At 40.4% G+C, this 15,421-nt stretch overlaps 1 protein-coding gene and 1 long non-coding RNA gene across 6 annotated transcripts in view; one reads left to right on the plus strand and one right to left on the minus strand.

The window, feature by feature from the left end:
• The window catches only part of LOC146425525 (ceramide transfer protein-like), a 323,504-nt gene that overhangs the window by 171,619 nt on the left and 136,464 nt on the right, over nt 1–15,421 (minus strand). For all 5 annotated transcript variants that reach the window (XM_085041600.1, XM_085041599.1, XM_085041598.1 and 2 more), the window contains exon 3: nt 14,899–15,015. In XM_085041600.1, the coding sequence (XP_084897726.1) occupies nt 14,899–15,015 (117 nt within the window). The remainder of the gene's footprint in view (nt 1–14,898; nt 15,016–15,421) is intronic.
• The window catches only part of LOC146425527 (uncharacterized), a 79,805-nt gene that overhangs the window by 21,977 nt on the left and 42,407 nt on the right, over nt 1–15,421 (plus strand). The window lies entirely within an intron of this gene.

Below are 15,421 nucleotides of genomic sequence, written 5' to 3' on the forward strand. Positions count from 1 at the left end.
ATCTACCTCTCTATGTGTATTTGTTTACATTTTTATAGAATTGTCTAACATTTTATATGCTAACACTAAACTCCATTGAGAAACAAAGACTGAACTGGAGAGCACAAAAAGAGCGAAAGACTCACCAACCATACACTGGACTCATTCAGCTGCTACAACCAAGAAGCTACCTTCACAGACTCTTTGTTCCTGATCTTCCCAAAATCTCAAGACTCAAGGAGTGGAAAACAACCTACCCTACATGGACTAATGCTTGTTAAATTACCTCCAAATACTATGGACATTCTGAAGTTAATATCATATTTACTAATCCCTTAGTTGTTACTACTAATGTTTCTCTTATATGTATATTTTGCTACATAATCTACTACATGAGCCCATAAACTGAAGCAACAGCAAATGCTTCCTATTAACATAGTCAATTTTCCATTAGAGAATAATACAATTTTGGAAACGCAATGTATACCAAAAAAAAAAGAAATTCAACAATAATACATAAATTAAAAAGGCGTGGGTGCGTTTTATAGCATGAAGGCAAGAGACACCTGCACTGTCACTTCATGATACAAGAGTTGTGTCTTTGGGTCACAGGGGTGGATTGTGGCAGGACAGACACCCCCCCCCCTTCTCTCTCCCTGATTGCTAGCCGAGATCGATGGCTCAGATTAAGTCAATGGCTTAATCCTGACTATCAATGCTGGCGTCTGGAACTCAGAGCGAGACACTGAGAGAATGTGAGTAATTTTCAAGTGACCGCAAAATACACACTCTTTTCCCTATAAAACACCCCGCAAAACTCAGTAAAATCAGAAGCTTTTGTACATGGATACTGGAGCGTGAGAAAAGTTTCTCCCCCAGCTTGGACGCGAGCTGTGCGGTTACTTCCCGTGGGATTGAGAGTGGATCTGGTGCATCCCCAACCCCAAAAATTGGATTTGGTAAGAAGCATTCAGTTTCCTGAATTGTATTTCTCTTTGCTAGCTACAATAATATTAATAGGTACCTTTTTCATTTTTAGCGCTGTATTGTTTTAATCTCCCTATTTTGGGCACACATATATATATGTTTGTTTTAGCTATGAATAGCTTTTCATGTGTTGTGTAGTAAAGTTTGTCTAGTTCTTTGTTCCGTTCTCACCTGTGTCTAATAAACTATAATCTATTTTACATTAGACATAAATCGGCTGTCTTTATAAGAACTTACGAGTGAGACTGGATTTTGGGGTGCTGGTCACTCTGAATAAGTTTGGTCACTAGTTGTCATAGGCCTAGGCAACTAGTAAAATCCATATACCCTCTGTTTCCACTCGTAACAGTACCTGAATGAGAAAGACAAGCTACTCAAGCAACAAGAAAAGAAATCTCTTCAAGCAGCAAGAAAAGCCGTTTACTACCTACACAACTAAAGAAATTAATTAAATCTCCTGAACTCCTGCAAGCGAAGAAGCCAACTCCAGACAAAGAAACCATACTAGACTGCATAGTAACTAATGAATTTACTGTAACTAAAATATTCATTGTAATATTGTTTACATTTTTCTTATGCTTACAAGTTATTATTTACAGTAATGCATTTTGGCTAATCAGCCATCTCAACAAAATTCTAACAAAACCCTAATAATTGTTAAAGCCTCTGTATATACAGATGTCTAAAAACACCAAAAGTAGCTTCACACCAAAAAATGAAGTTACCTAAATGTATCTGTCAAATTATAGTAAAAATCTATTCCAAGTGTCATTCATATCTAAACATAGCTAAGACAAGCATGTTAACCACACACTAGTGTGCCTATTCTAAACAATATAAAACACTACTAACTTTGTAAAAATAAAACTAAAAGAATTTTCTAATATTGATGTTCATTAATGATATATAAATTGTATACCAAAAAATTTGCAAAAATTAGAACCAACAAAAAAATATAGATCAAATGATGACCATCTTCTCTAAAAAGAAAAACTTCAAAAGAAAAACCTTGTTTAGTACTATTGGAGTACTAAATGATTCAATGATCTTATTATCTCAAATAATGTTTTTGTGTATATATATATCTCTTATCTAATTTCTGCAAGTATTACCTTAGTATATCTATGACTCTGATTGTCACAGTGGGAAAAATTTCATCCTAAAATATAACTCAAATTACAGAATCAATTTTGATTCTCCCAAAATAAAATATAAATTCCCAAATAGAATTATAGTCCAAAAGATTAAAACAATTAATTTTAATTACATCTTTAACTCCCCTGAGACAATCAAATCAATTAATATGTGTATGTGTATTCCTTTAAAATGTTGTAGAATTGTCTAACATTTAACATGTTAAGCAAAAACAGGTGAAACACTGAAGAAGAAGACTGAACTAAAGAAAACAAAAGAAGTAAAAGAATCGCCGACCATTGACTAAACTCTTGCAGTAACTACTATCAAAAATCGGCCTTCACAGACTCTTCTTCATTCCTGATTTGTATCACATCCTCCTATGACCTTAAAATTCAAGGGGTGGACATAATCTACCCTACATGAACTTATATCAACATAAATAACTTGTTAAATTGTCTCCAATTACTATGGACATTCTGAAGTTAATGTCATATTTTCTAATCCCTTAGTTGTTACTACTAATGTTTCTTTTATATATATATATATTATGTTACATAATCCACTATATAAACCCATAAACTGAAGCAACAGCAAATGCTTCCTATTAATATCAATAACATAGCCAAAATTCCATTAGAGAATAATACAATTTAGAAACACAATATACACTAAAAATTTAGCAATAATACATATATTAAAAACATGAGTGCTTTTTATAGCATGGAGGCAAGCGACACCTGCACTGTCACTTCATGATGTAAAAGTAGTGTCTTTGAGTCACAGGGGTGGATTGTGGCAGGATGCTCCCCTGTCGGGGGTTGAGAATTTCTTCCCATTCCTGTTACCAAGCAACAAATGGTCCGATGTTCAGAGTGATCAAGCCTTTTGTAAAAGACAAAGGCTAGGTTTTTGGGCAGGGCAAGGTAAGGGAGAGCCGGCTCTGGGAAGTCTCTCTCGTGGTTCGGATGCTGAGGGTAGAGGCTGCTGGCTCTTTGCTTTCCAGCTGCTACCAGAGGAAAATCCAACTGTGCCCTGTTTCTCTTCTCTCCTGGCTGGGTGAGCTTTGATTCAACTTTTTCTCCTCACGGGGAAAGGGCGCGTTTCCCCCCCCCCGGGCTTCGTTCCCTCGTGGCTGCTGCCGGGAGAGTCCGGCTGCCTCTGCTGCCCGCCCCCGCCCTCTGCCGCACGAGACCGCGGCGTCTGCTGTGACTGCAGAAATTCTCGCTGGCCGGAGAGAGAGAGAGAGAGCGCCCGCTCCTGCTGCCCTGTTCCCTCGCTGCCCTGAGCTGCTTTCCGCTGCCCTGCGCGTTTCTCAGCCCATCCGCCATTGCAGCTGCCGAACGGTGACCTGACCCTGCGCCACAGCGCCACCTGCAGCCGCTCGGGAGTCATCGCACCTGCCCTGGCCGGCCGGGAGCTCAACAGCGCCCCTGCTGCTTGCAACCGTGATTACACCACACGGGAGAAGGTTCAGCAGCTCACGTTATCTGCTGTTTGGTTTTCTGGTTCTAGTTGTGGTTTGCTATTATTGTTATTGTTTGTTTATAGATACTAGTAAAGAACTGATACTCCTTTTTTCCCATACCTTTGCCTGAAAGCCCTTGATTTACAAAATTAAATAATTCGGAGGGAGGAGGGGAAGGAAAATCACATCCTCTGCTCTAGGGGAGGGTTCAGCCTCTCTTGGCAGACACCTGTCTTTCAAACCAAGACATCCCCCCTCCCCCTTCTCTCTCTGATCAGTCCCAAGAAATGGATGGCTCAACTTAGGTTGATAGCCTATTCAACAGCTATCTAATGCTGGCGACTGAAAGTCTGAAAAGTCACTCCCCTGTGGAATGTAGAGAGAATGTGAGAAATTTTCAGTGACTACAAATACACACTTTTATCCTATAAAAAGCTCACGAAATCTCAGAAAGGTAGCTTTCTACATGGACATTGGAGCGTGAAGTAAAATCTTCTCCCCTGGGCTTGGACGCAAGCTCTGTGGTTACTTCCCGAGGGATTGGGTGAGGACGCTGATGCATCCCCAGCTCCAAAAATTGGATTTGGTAAGATCATCGAGTTTCCTAGATTGTATTATTCCGGCTAACTTATAGGTACCTTTCTTAACTTGCATTTCAGCTAGCTCAAGCAAGCATTTCTTAACTTGCATTATAGTTCAAACAAGCATTTCTTGCATTTTTAACTATTTTTATAGTTCAAGCAAGGTTTTACCCCATAATTGCATTTTTAACTATTATGGTGTTGCAATTATGTATTCATTGTGTGTTTATGTGTGTCAATCTGTTCTATGTTTGTTTGTTTGTTTGTTATGTTCTGTGTCAAATAAATGGTATTTTTAGACAGATCGGCCAGGTATCAAAGAATCTTGCGAACGGGACTAAGTCTTGGGGAACTAGCTATCTTAAAGTCTGTCAAACTGCAAAAAAACATAAAACTCCAGTCTCCCATGCGAGACACTCCCTTAGCTCTTTAGAGTCATATTAGCTCTGGCAGTTACTCTCTTTTTTGGGAGGGACATGGGGAGGGGTGTGACAGAAAAACAAAAAAGCCAGGAAAGACTTTGAACATTACCTATGTTGAATGTTACTGAACATATATCATGACTGAGCAGCACATACTTCCTTTGGCTAGGGTGTAACTCTGGTCTGTTAATATCAACTTAATGAGTTTCACTCTAATGAAAGCTCACTGAAGCAAACCCACCCCTTACCAAGTCTTTTAGGAAAAGGAAAAAAAAGATACTTCATTTGGTAAATGAGGCAGAGTATCTGAGATTTTTCTATTAAACTGTTAATGCACAGTACTGTTTGAGCTGATGAGTAATCATTCCGAGTAAACAGTATGCAGATCTATTTGGTATCTGTCAAATTTTAACTGTTTAACCACTCATTACTTCCACATTGCGGCTCTGTACTTTCTGGTCTTGATACAAAGAGCAGCACTAACCCTGATTTGAAGAGGCATTTACCACTAAAGTCAAGCTTAGCCCAGGTGTCTCAACAAAAAATACTGTTTTCAGGAAGACTGTGCAAAAATGTGCTGCCACTCTGCCACAGAGAGCTTGATTCCTAGAGCTACCATTAAAGATAGATATATTGTATTTAACCAAGAAATTCAGTGATTTTCAATTCCATAAGGAGCTCTATTGAGATTAGTTAAGAAATCTATATTTTTGCGACTTTGTTATTTTAGTTTCTATAATTCTGTTATTTTAGCCGCTTTTAGTTTTAATCAATGGTTAACTTTGTTTTAATAAAATAAGATAGATGTTATGGGAAAGAACAGGGAGTAACCCAGGCTTAGACTGATAAATGCACTGCACCTCTACTAAGGGGGATTGCTACACCCCAGAAGCTTCAATCAAAAATTTGTTTTAACTAGAGGAGCCTCAGAGTTATTTTATAACTAGAAATGGATTAGATGTCTAAGTGGGCAATTAGAACAATAAGATAATAAATGGGACACCATAAGGAAAGGCACATGCGTGAGGCTTGAAAGGTCATCTGGAGCGCTGCATAACAAAGAGAAAAAAAGAGACACCTATTCATACCCCTCCTCAAAATTACCAGAAAAGGACGCTAGATGGCAGTATTGCTTCACAGAAGAACAGCAAGAAGCCCCCGATACACTTCTAGCTGATGAAATAGTGGGGGGGGGGTAAAGTTGTAGTGTATATAAACCCTTGAAAGTCTTTGCTTCGTTGGACATTCTTGGCGAATAAATGACTGTCCCCAATTTCTGGCCAGAATCGTTATTAGGGATGTTAATTCAACAACTCCTAAGTTGCTGAATTTTAATCTTTTTGGCTTAGCCCTTTGTTTCACCATGTATCATTCTGCCAGTTACAAGCACTGACATTCCCCTTATTTCTATGAAATAAAAGTATCAAAATGATCTAACACAGTTGTTTTCACAAAGTGAATTAATAACACCTTTGAATTTACTACTGGAATCCCACTTGTTTATATAAATGAGACCAATTATTTACTGCTTGGCCAAATGCATGTTGAGTCTGATATCTTAGTTCCAGTCCCCTCAGAGACTCAGCATTAGACTTGGTACCAAGTTTACTTCAGTCATATACATTGCCCTTCATTAAATAGCATTACAAATATATTGAGTGACATACTCTTAACAGCTTAGCAGTAGTGTCACAAGCTTTTCATGCTATATGATACTGAGTTAGCACTTTTTAAAGTGATTGTTGTTGTTGGGGGGGTTGTGTTTTTTTCAGTTGTATGGGTTTTTGTTTGGGTTGCTTTTGTGTATGTCCCCATGGTATTGCATCCACAAGGCAATGCTCTGCTTATTTGCATTTTGGCCTGTAATTTTCAGGCATTCTTTAGACATTTCAGAACAGCCCAAGTTACCAATCTGGCTATACAGTGATCAAAAAGTTACTTAAAACTTTAAATAAATTTGAAGCTTCAGTCAATTCATATATTTAGCTAATTCAAGGGAAAGATAGTGGTAAAGTATCTCAAGTTCACTACCATTTGGGGAAAGGGGTTTAAAAAGAGAGTTCAAGACCTCTACTGAGATTATAAAGATTCTCTGTTAATGCTCTGACTAGATGAAAGAGACTCCAGCTTTCATGGACACAAAAATTAAAAATTATCTTAAGTCCATATATGTATACCACTTCAGACTCAGATAAGCAGCTCCCAACAAAATAACAAAAAAGCTCAACTAATAACCAAGTTAGCACTAAATGATCTAGCCTTTCTTCAGCCAGCCGGTCTCCATTCTGACCATTCTTTAGAAAGAAATAGATCAATGAGCACAATCACTAAAGAAACTGAACCAAACCCAGGCAGCACAAATAATTATTTATGGAAAGAAACCAAAATCCAAGACAGCAGAGCTAGAAAGACTAAAGTTAATGGAAGACCAGCAAAAACTTAATACTTGTGTACATCGGGGGAAAATGAAGTTAAAGGTTGATTTGGTTGTAGGAAATATTGTACTGCACAAGTATAGGACAGATAACAATCTGCAGATAGTTCTAGACATGAATCAGGTTTAGTGGCTTTCAAGCTGAATTTTTAAAAAATGGTGTTGCAATACAGGGTAGTCGACAAGACCCAGAAAATAATGCTACATTCTATTCAACAGATGGAAGATCCTCTGTAGGAATACTGAATCCAGTTTTGGTGCTACTCAGGAACCCAGTTAGTAAGGTTCCCTGGGAAAACGTTTGTGAAGGTTCTGGGGTCAATCAGTGCGGGTCACTTTTTAAGAGCCATCTCTTAAGAAGAGAGAAGCAGGAAATTCAAAAGTGTCATAAGTCAAGTAAGCAGGGATCTCCTCCTAGAACTTAGGTGGAAAAGGGAAGTGTATGGGCATTGTAAGCAAGGACAGGCAACATGGGAGGACTATAGAGATGCTATTCAGCACTGTAGGGAGAAAATTCATGTGGACAAAGGACCATTAAGGTTCAAGATGGCCAGCACTGCGAAGGACAGCAAAAAGGGTTTTTTAATATATTAACAGCAAAAGGAGAATCAGAGATAACATTGGACTGTGGCTTGATGAGGTCGGTCACCTCACAAACAGGCACACAGACAAAGCAGAGACATTTACTGCTTTCTTCACCTCTGAAAGGGATAAGGGAGTGTCTTTACAAACAAACGGCTGGTAAGATAAGACCTGAGTCTGCTGGTAAGATAAGACCAATACTGAGAGATAGAAGAAACAATGAGAAGGATTTCCATAGGAATTCCACTAATTGACTTGCCCAAGACTGTGTTAATAAACTACAAGAACAGAGACATAAGAAGAAAGGGGAAATGTGTATTAAGGGGGTCTGCATTAGGGGGAGATGTATATTACAGGGGATCAGCATTAGGTGTTCCAGGAAGTCTGTACCTCTCAAGTACCTCAGAAAATGGGGAAAAAGAGAGGGAACTTGCAGTCGGGAATTAGGATAAAAAGAGGCTGCATCCTCTATCAATTTGAGAGACCCCATGGGAAATGCCCATGACCTCTCCCTTTATTAATGAACAAAGTTACAGGACTCCTCTGTCTCCTTTTTGGACATAAAACACTGGAGTTTGTGGATTAATTTTCCTGACACCTCTGTCTTCAATACCAGTGATGGGCTTTGGGACCCTCAGAGCCCTGAGCTGAAGGACCATGACTGTGAGAATGATAAACTCCCAGTCAACCCTGAAACTGTGCAGTACCTGCTGCTCCGGCTGGATCCCTATAAGTCTATGGGCCCTTATGGGATTCATACAAGAATGCTCAAGGAACACTGGAAGTTGGGAAATGTCCCAATTTTCAAGAAGGATAAGAAGGAACACCCTGGTTATCACAGGCCTGTCAGTCTCACTTCCGTGAGTGGTCAAATTACGGAGAAGATTATTCTGGCCGTTATTGAAAAACATTTGAGAGACAATGCAGTCATTGGCCACAGCCAGCATGAGTTCATGAGGGGAAAGGCCTGCTTATTTAACTTAATTTCCTTTTTGTCCTGGGGTGTGAGAAAGGAGTGGTCAATAGGTAACTCAAGTTAACTATTGAGAGACAGAATATGTGAATTCTAAAACCTAGAAAAACAGGATTCCCTTAATCTTATCAAGATAAGAGGGACAAGAATCCGTTTGAAGCCAGCACAAGAAACCGCTGAATCATCTCATGAAGGGCTATGCATGCGCCAAAGAGAAAGGTGAAAAGTGCATTGTGATGAAGATTACTGGGACCTTCATCCTGGAAGGGGTCTTTGGGGTCTCCAAAGACCACCAGGACATACAGAGCATGTGTGGCGCACATGCTAATGATATTAATGACTTCCGAGAAATGACTTGTATAACCACTCCTATCCCGGGGAATGTGATGAATATTCATGAATTTTACCTATAATGTGTTTTTGGAAGTGCTGGTGCGTGTGTTTGGAGGAGGGAATCCCCCACACACGGTGCACCAAATAAAGCAAATACCCACTTCTCTGACTTTGTCTCTGAAGTGTCTCTGGGCCTGCTTGGGGCGAATCAGGTGATTCATAATGATATTGTATTCTGTATTAATCTGTGCCCAAAAATTGTAGCTGTATCTTTAAGACCTGGCAGCCAAGGACCTTGGCAGGGGCGGGGAGGGGGGGTGTTGCTCTGCGCGAGCGCTTTTAAAATTTCCCTGCCCGGGGTTTTTGCAGCTTTTTTTGCAGAGTGGTATTTGAGTCGCTGGCTGCTTGGTCTTTGTTCTGGTAAAGGCGTTTCTTTCCTTTTGTTTTTTTTCTTTCTTCGGCTTACAAAAGCTGCAGTAGCAGTCTTTGAACTGCCTTAAGGGCGAATTGCACAGCTGAGTGTCCGAAGCCGGGGGCATCGCGCTGACAGGAGCAGAACGGAGTGGCCTTGCTCCAGCCCGAGTCGCTGTCAACTGCATGGAGCCAGGGAGAGGAAAGGCCGAGTGGCTCCAGCCCAGCTGCTTCGCCTGCCATGCCCGCTCTGCTGTGCCTTGCTTTGGGGAAGTTTTTTGTCTGCTGCTGGAACTGCTCCATGAAGCTCCTGCCTTCCCAAGGGGGATGTGACGCCATCTTGTCCCTTTTGTCCTGCAAAGCTCGAGGTCGTCTCTGCTAGGCCTTGTATCGGGAATGGGTATTTCTATCATTTTGGGTCTCTCTTTGTTCCAGTGGGCTTGTGAGATTTAGCAGTTTGATATCTAGTGGTTATTTACTTTTTTCCCCCGCTTGTTGGCATTCTGTTTGTTTATAAACCATTATTTTTCCACTTTTATATATATTAGTATTCGTCCCTTATTGGTAGAAAGGGATTGTTGGAACCCTTAAAGGGAGACAACTCCTTCCAGAGTGTTCTTCTCTAAATTGTATCAAACCAAGACACCTTTTATGACAAAGTCACCTATCTAGTTGACCTAGGTAAGCCAGTAGATGTGGGGTATTTGGGATTTTAGCAAAGCTTTTGATACTGTTTTTCATGGTATGCTTCTGGAAAAAATGTCCAGCATAAAACTAGACAAGTCCATAATAGGTTGTGTGAGCAAATGGCTGATGGGTCAGGCTCAAAGAGTTATAGTAAATGGGGTTACATCAGGCTGGAAGCCAGACACCAGGGTTTCCTCAGGGCTCAATTTTAGGGCCAGCATGTTGCAGTCTGCCCCTGTTAACATTGGGTTAAAATGTTAGTTAAAAATAGGCTTTAGGAACAGGATAGGTAAGCACTGCATGTACAGGGCTCAGCGACATGATCACGAAGATTGCTTAGAGAATGGGGATTGTTTTAGTGAAATCATGCGGATTAGCACCTGTGAAATAAATCAGAAATACTATGGGAGATAAGGGGGCTTAAAGTCATGCTTGGGGGGAAACAATGGAACAATGATAAGTTGATGATTAACATATGATTACATCACTGTTCTGTAAGGAAAGGTATAAAATTGTACTTGTTTCAAACCTATGGCGAAGCCAGATTTGGGTAGATGTTACACCCCGGCTTCCCGAGCTCGAATAAAGGCACCTGCATATAATCATTCCGTGATTATGTGTTTTCCACGCTAACACCCCCTGATATTGAATTCTGTATTTCCCCATCCCTTTTCTTCCTTATATTTCCTCCCTGCCCACATGGTCCTGGCCACTCCCTCGGGTTTTCGCTATTGGTTCCTGTACCCCAACTCCGCCCATGTATCGCCCCTGTGCCCAGAGATCACTGGGCCAATGTGCTGTCGTCGTCGTCGTCTCTATAGAAAACCCCTGACCCTCCGCCACCACGATGTGTCTGCACCAGGGATGTCTTTGCATCCGAGGTCTTTGCATCTGGGGTCTCTGCCCCTGGGAGGTCTTTGGCCTCTGGTGGACCATGTGAATAAACAACTCCCATGGTCATTATGCAAAGGCCCTTCTCACCTCCTTTACTGCCGTCATTTTGCAAACAGCAGACGAAACCAGAGCTAGCCTTCGGCTCCCCAGCCAGTGGAAGCACAGTGACCAGCCCTCGGAGGGAGGGTTTGGTGCACTGAGGCATTTACCCGGGCTGGGCAGAGACACTCTCCGGTAAGGTCTGCTATACCATCGCAGAAACTAAAAAACGCACCACCAGTGCTCTTTAATGTTTTTATAAATGATCTCTATGCAAGAATCTACTGAACATTAAGTAAGTTTGCTAATGATACTAAATTAGGAGCTGTGGACTCCCACAAGGGTAGAGGCCTTACAGAGAGATCTAGATAGACTAGAGAGCTGTGCAATCACCAACCATGAAATTTAACAAGAGAAAGAGCCAGATTCTTCATCTGGGATGTGGTAATCCCAGTTATACCTACAAATTGGGAAACAAGAGGCTGGAGAGCAGCCCCATGGAAAGAGATCTGTGGGTTTAGGTTAATGGCAAGTTGAACATGAGTCAGCAGTGTGCCCTGGCAGCCAAAAAGGCCACCCAGGTCCTGGGGTGCATCAGGCACAGCATCCCCAGCTGGTCAAGGGAGATGATTGTTCTGCTCTGTGACAGGACGTCCTCCCCCTCCCCTCTCTTTCTGCTTTGTGGCGGAACACAGATAACTCCGGTGGGGTCAGAAGCCCAGCAGGAAGTTATCTCGTGGTGCCTGAAGGCCTGAGACCTCTAACCTTGAATTCATATTTTGTTATGGAAAGAGGATGTGAAAAGAGAAACAAAGAAATGAACAGTGACCAAAAAGCACACTTTTGCAACTATAAAATCTCACAAAAATATCCCAGAAGGAGAGGTTTCCTACACACACTCTGAAGATGTGTGAAGAGCTTCTCCCCAGAGTCTGGACGCAGACTCTGTGGTTACTTTCCCGGGAATTGGGTGAAAGGATTCCGAAGTATATTTCACCACCAATCAGCTGGTTAAGATACACTGGTTCCTAAGTTATATTATTCTTGCTAGCTGTTAATAAGAATAGGTACCTTTCCATAAATTGCAATTTAGCTATCCATAGTTTGCAATAATTTTATTCCATAATTGCAGTGTTAGCTATCCGTAGTTTTGCAATTATGGTATTCCTGTTTAAGTTTATCCTAAGTTTTTATGTCTGTAATTTTTTTTCTGTGTCTAATAAATGGTAATTTATATCATATTAGACTAATCGGCCATTATCAAAGAACCTTGCAAACGAGACCAAGTCTTGGGGTGCTAGCCACCCTAATAAAAGTTACTGCCTGCTGCTAAAAGCCTGAGCAAACAGCAGAAACTCATAAAACTCCTGTCTCCCATGCATGACATGCTCTACTCTGCGTTGGCATGGCCTCACCTCGAGTACTGTGTGCAGTTTTAGGTGCCTCAATATAAGAAGGATATAAAGATATTAGAGAGCATCCAAAGGACAGCAACAAAGATGGTGAATGGTCTAGAGAGCAAGGCTTATGTGACAGCAATGCAAGATAGTAGGGTCTTTGCATGCATCCTCCTCATGCACACACCTCCTCTCCCTTTCCACAGTCTCTGATGGACAGTGTGTTTTGTCCTAAGGTAAGAACACCAGGTGGGTATTGCAGGAAGAACTGCTCACATAATTAATGCATTCCAGAGATGAGGGAGCTGAGATGGCCAAGATTGACTTTGGTGCCCATCAGCCAGCATAAGGGTATAAAATGCTGCTGGAGACTGGACCAACTGGGCAAATTGGTCTCCTGAAATTGCAGGCAGCAACCCCCTCCATGTATGCCTGCCATGTATGTCCACCCCAAAGACTGGGAACACTCACTTTCCACTTTTGTACAGGTGAGTAAAAAGTCTCTAAGATCTGGTTGATGTCAGATGAAGTTAAAATTCTCAAAAAGTTCACAGCAACAATGGGTTGGTCTTGAAACCATGTCAGCAAGGTGCCAGAGCAATGGAGCAGTGAAGAGTCCCCAAGAACACAATACTATAAATCCTTATTTCATTGGCAACTAATTGTTCAAATAGATTTAAGCAGAAACTGTAACAGAGTATAAAGTTAAATAATAACTTGGTCATAGCTGATAGGATGGAAATATAACCTCAAGTTACCTTAGATAATTATAATGCTAAAAAACACACCGCCAGGGAAATTCATACATGTAAATGATAGTATTATGAACTGGACCAAGACCACCACATGCATATTAAGAATTTTGTTTTATAAGCATGAGTGACCTGTTTCTGTATCATTCTTTCTTTGGTACCTTTTTGTATAAAATATTCTGCCTGTTTCCAAAAAGGTGTGCCAGATCTGTTAGATGCCTGGCACCCTATTCTGCAGAACTGTAATAAAATCTAATATCTCAAATCAGTGTATTGATGGGCTCCTTCACACTGGGTAAAAGAACCCTGCTTTAGGGACAACACGGTCAAATATGGAGATAAAATCCTAAAGTAGTTTCATAGTTGTTTTCTTGGTTTCTAATTGTGAATTGTGCAAGGCCAAAGACTGTACCTCTGTACATTTCTAGACAAAACTGCTTATATTATAACCCTTTAGTCATAGACTATTGACCAAATCTGAGACTAAGTGGACTGAGCCACACCTAGACTTTTCTGAGATGTTTAGAAAGCAGGGGGGGTCTGACTTAAGCTTGACTCAACAGGAGGGACCACAATCTGATGATACTATAAGCCATTGTAATAAACAATAGAGTTGTTATTTAGATACTGCATCAGGAATGCTTAGATACTGTATTAACAATAAATCTGATCATAATAATCCACATGATCACTGTGTCTTACTTCTTGAGCCTTCTCTCAACTACTTTGCTATAATTTATGAGGAACAGTTGAGGTCACTTAGTTTTTCAGCTTGGAGAAGGCTAAAGGGTGACCTCATCACAATCTACAACTTCCTCAAGAAGGGCAGTGGAGGGGGAGGTGCTGATCTCCTCTCTCTGGTGACCAGTGATAGGACACAAGGAAATGGTATGAAACTGCATCAGGGGTAGTTCAGATTGGACAGTAACAAAAGGTTTTTCGCAGAGAGGGTTGGTGGTCACTGGAACAGGCTCCCCAGGGAAGTGGTCACAGCACCCAGCCTCTCAAGACTTCAAGGGCTGTCTGGATGACTCTTAGTTGTATGGTTTAGTGTTAGGTAGCCCTGCAAGGAGCAGGGAGTTGGACTCAATCCTTATGGGTTCCTTCCAATTTGAGATATTCTGTGATTCTACCTGTATAACCCAGATGCAAAAGTTTCATTGTGCTAGGTATTGTACTTACATGCAACACCTTGGAGCAGTGCCTATCTTTTATCTGAAAACATAACAGATGTTTTGTGTGTTGCATATTTTAAAAATATCTGACCTTCAAGCCCTTTAGGCAAAATGAAAGGAACAGAGTTTATCGGAAGAGATAAGGCATAGATCAGGAAAACGGAATGAAAATGCTGATGAACAATAGGGCCTTAAAATACAAAGAGACAAAAGCCAGTAATCAGATACAGTTAAAGCAGCCAAGTGAACAGAGATGAGCCTAAAAACCAAATGAAAACCTAGGAGAATGAACTCTAAGAAGTTTAACATTTGTGGCATCTAGATAACAACCAATTCAATAATCAGTGAGAGAGGATAGCCAAAACAATTAAAAAGTCATTCAAACATAATGAAAGTTTTTTCTTTTTCAAGCTAGAGAGCTTAAGAAAGGTTCAGTTGTTAGTTCACAGTTCTCTAAACTCTTGTATATGAAGAATAAGCAAATCAATTCCTTTGGAACATAATTAACATCATGGCTTCAATCTTGCACCTTTTATCTTTCAGAAATACCTTGAGTACTTTAATGACTGTACATTGAAGCTTTCAACTCTCTGCAAGCACCACTAGATCTAAATAAGGGACTGAAAAAGAAAATCAGAAAAAACACATACCTTGTGTTGTTCTATTGCATCTACCCACTGTTGTCTGTGGTCTGGGTCCTGAGCTCGGAGGTACCAAACACTGTCATTTACACTGATATCAAATCTGCATTCGTCAAAGTCATGAGGCTGTGAAAGAATGTAAAAATAGCTAAAATTATCATAATGATCAACAATATCTCACACTTTAGAAATGCTGCAATTAGAAAAACTGATTGATATTGCCTTGAATTAATCCTAGATTCTAAATTTGGTTGTATGTAGGTGTCTCAAATAATAAACATAATAAACTTGCATAATAAAAAATGCCAATCTTCTGAAACAGAAAAGCCAGTTTAGTACAGTCTTAAAATTGTCACAAAAAAGTTCCACACAAACAGTGACCAAACATTCCAAAGGAATCTTTTAGCAAAATAACTACTGGACACAGCCAGGAAAGTACTTTTTTTTTTTTTTAATTTCAAAGCAGGAAAGAAATTAAGGTTATAGCTATCAATATTAATTTTTGATGGAAGAAACACATACATCGTAGCAA

The sequence above is a fragment of the Lichenostomus cassidix genome, chromosome W (assembly GCF_008360975.1).
Source record: "Lichenostomus cassidix isolate B80296 chromosome W, HeHo_3.0, whole genome shotgun sequence".
NCBI classification, from domain to species: Eukaryota; Metazoa; Chordata; class Aves; order Passeriformes; family Meliphagidae; genus Lichenostomus; species Lichenostomus cassidix.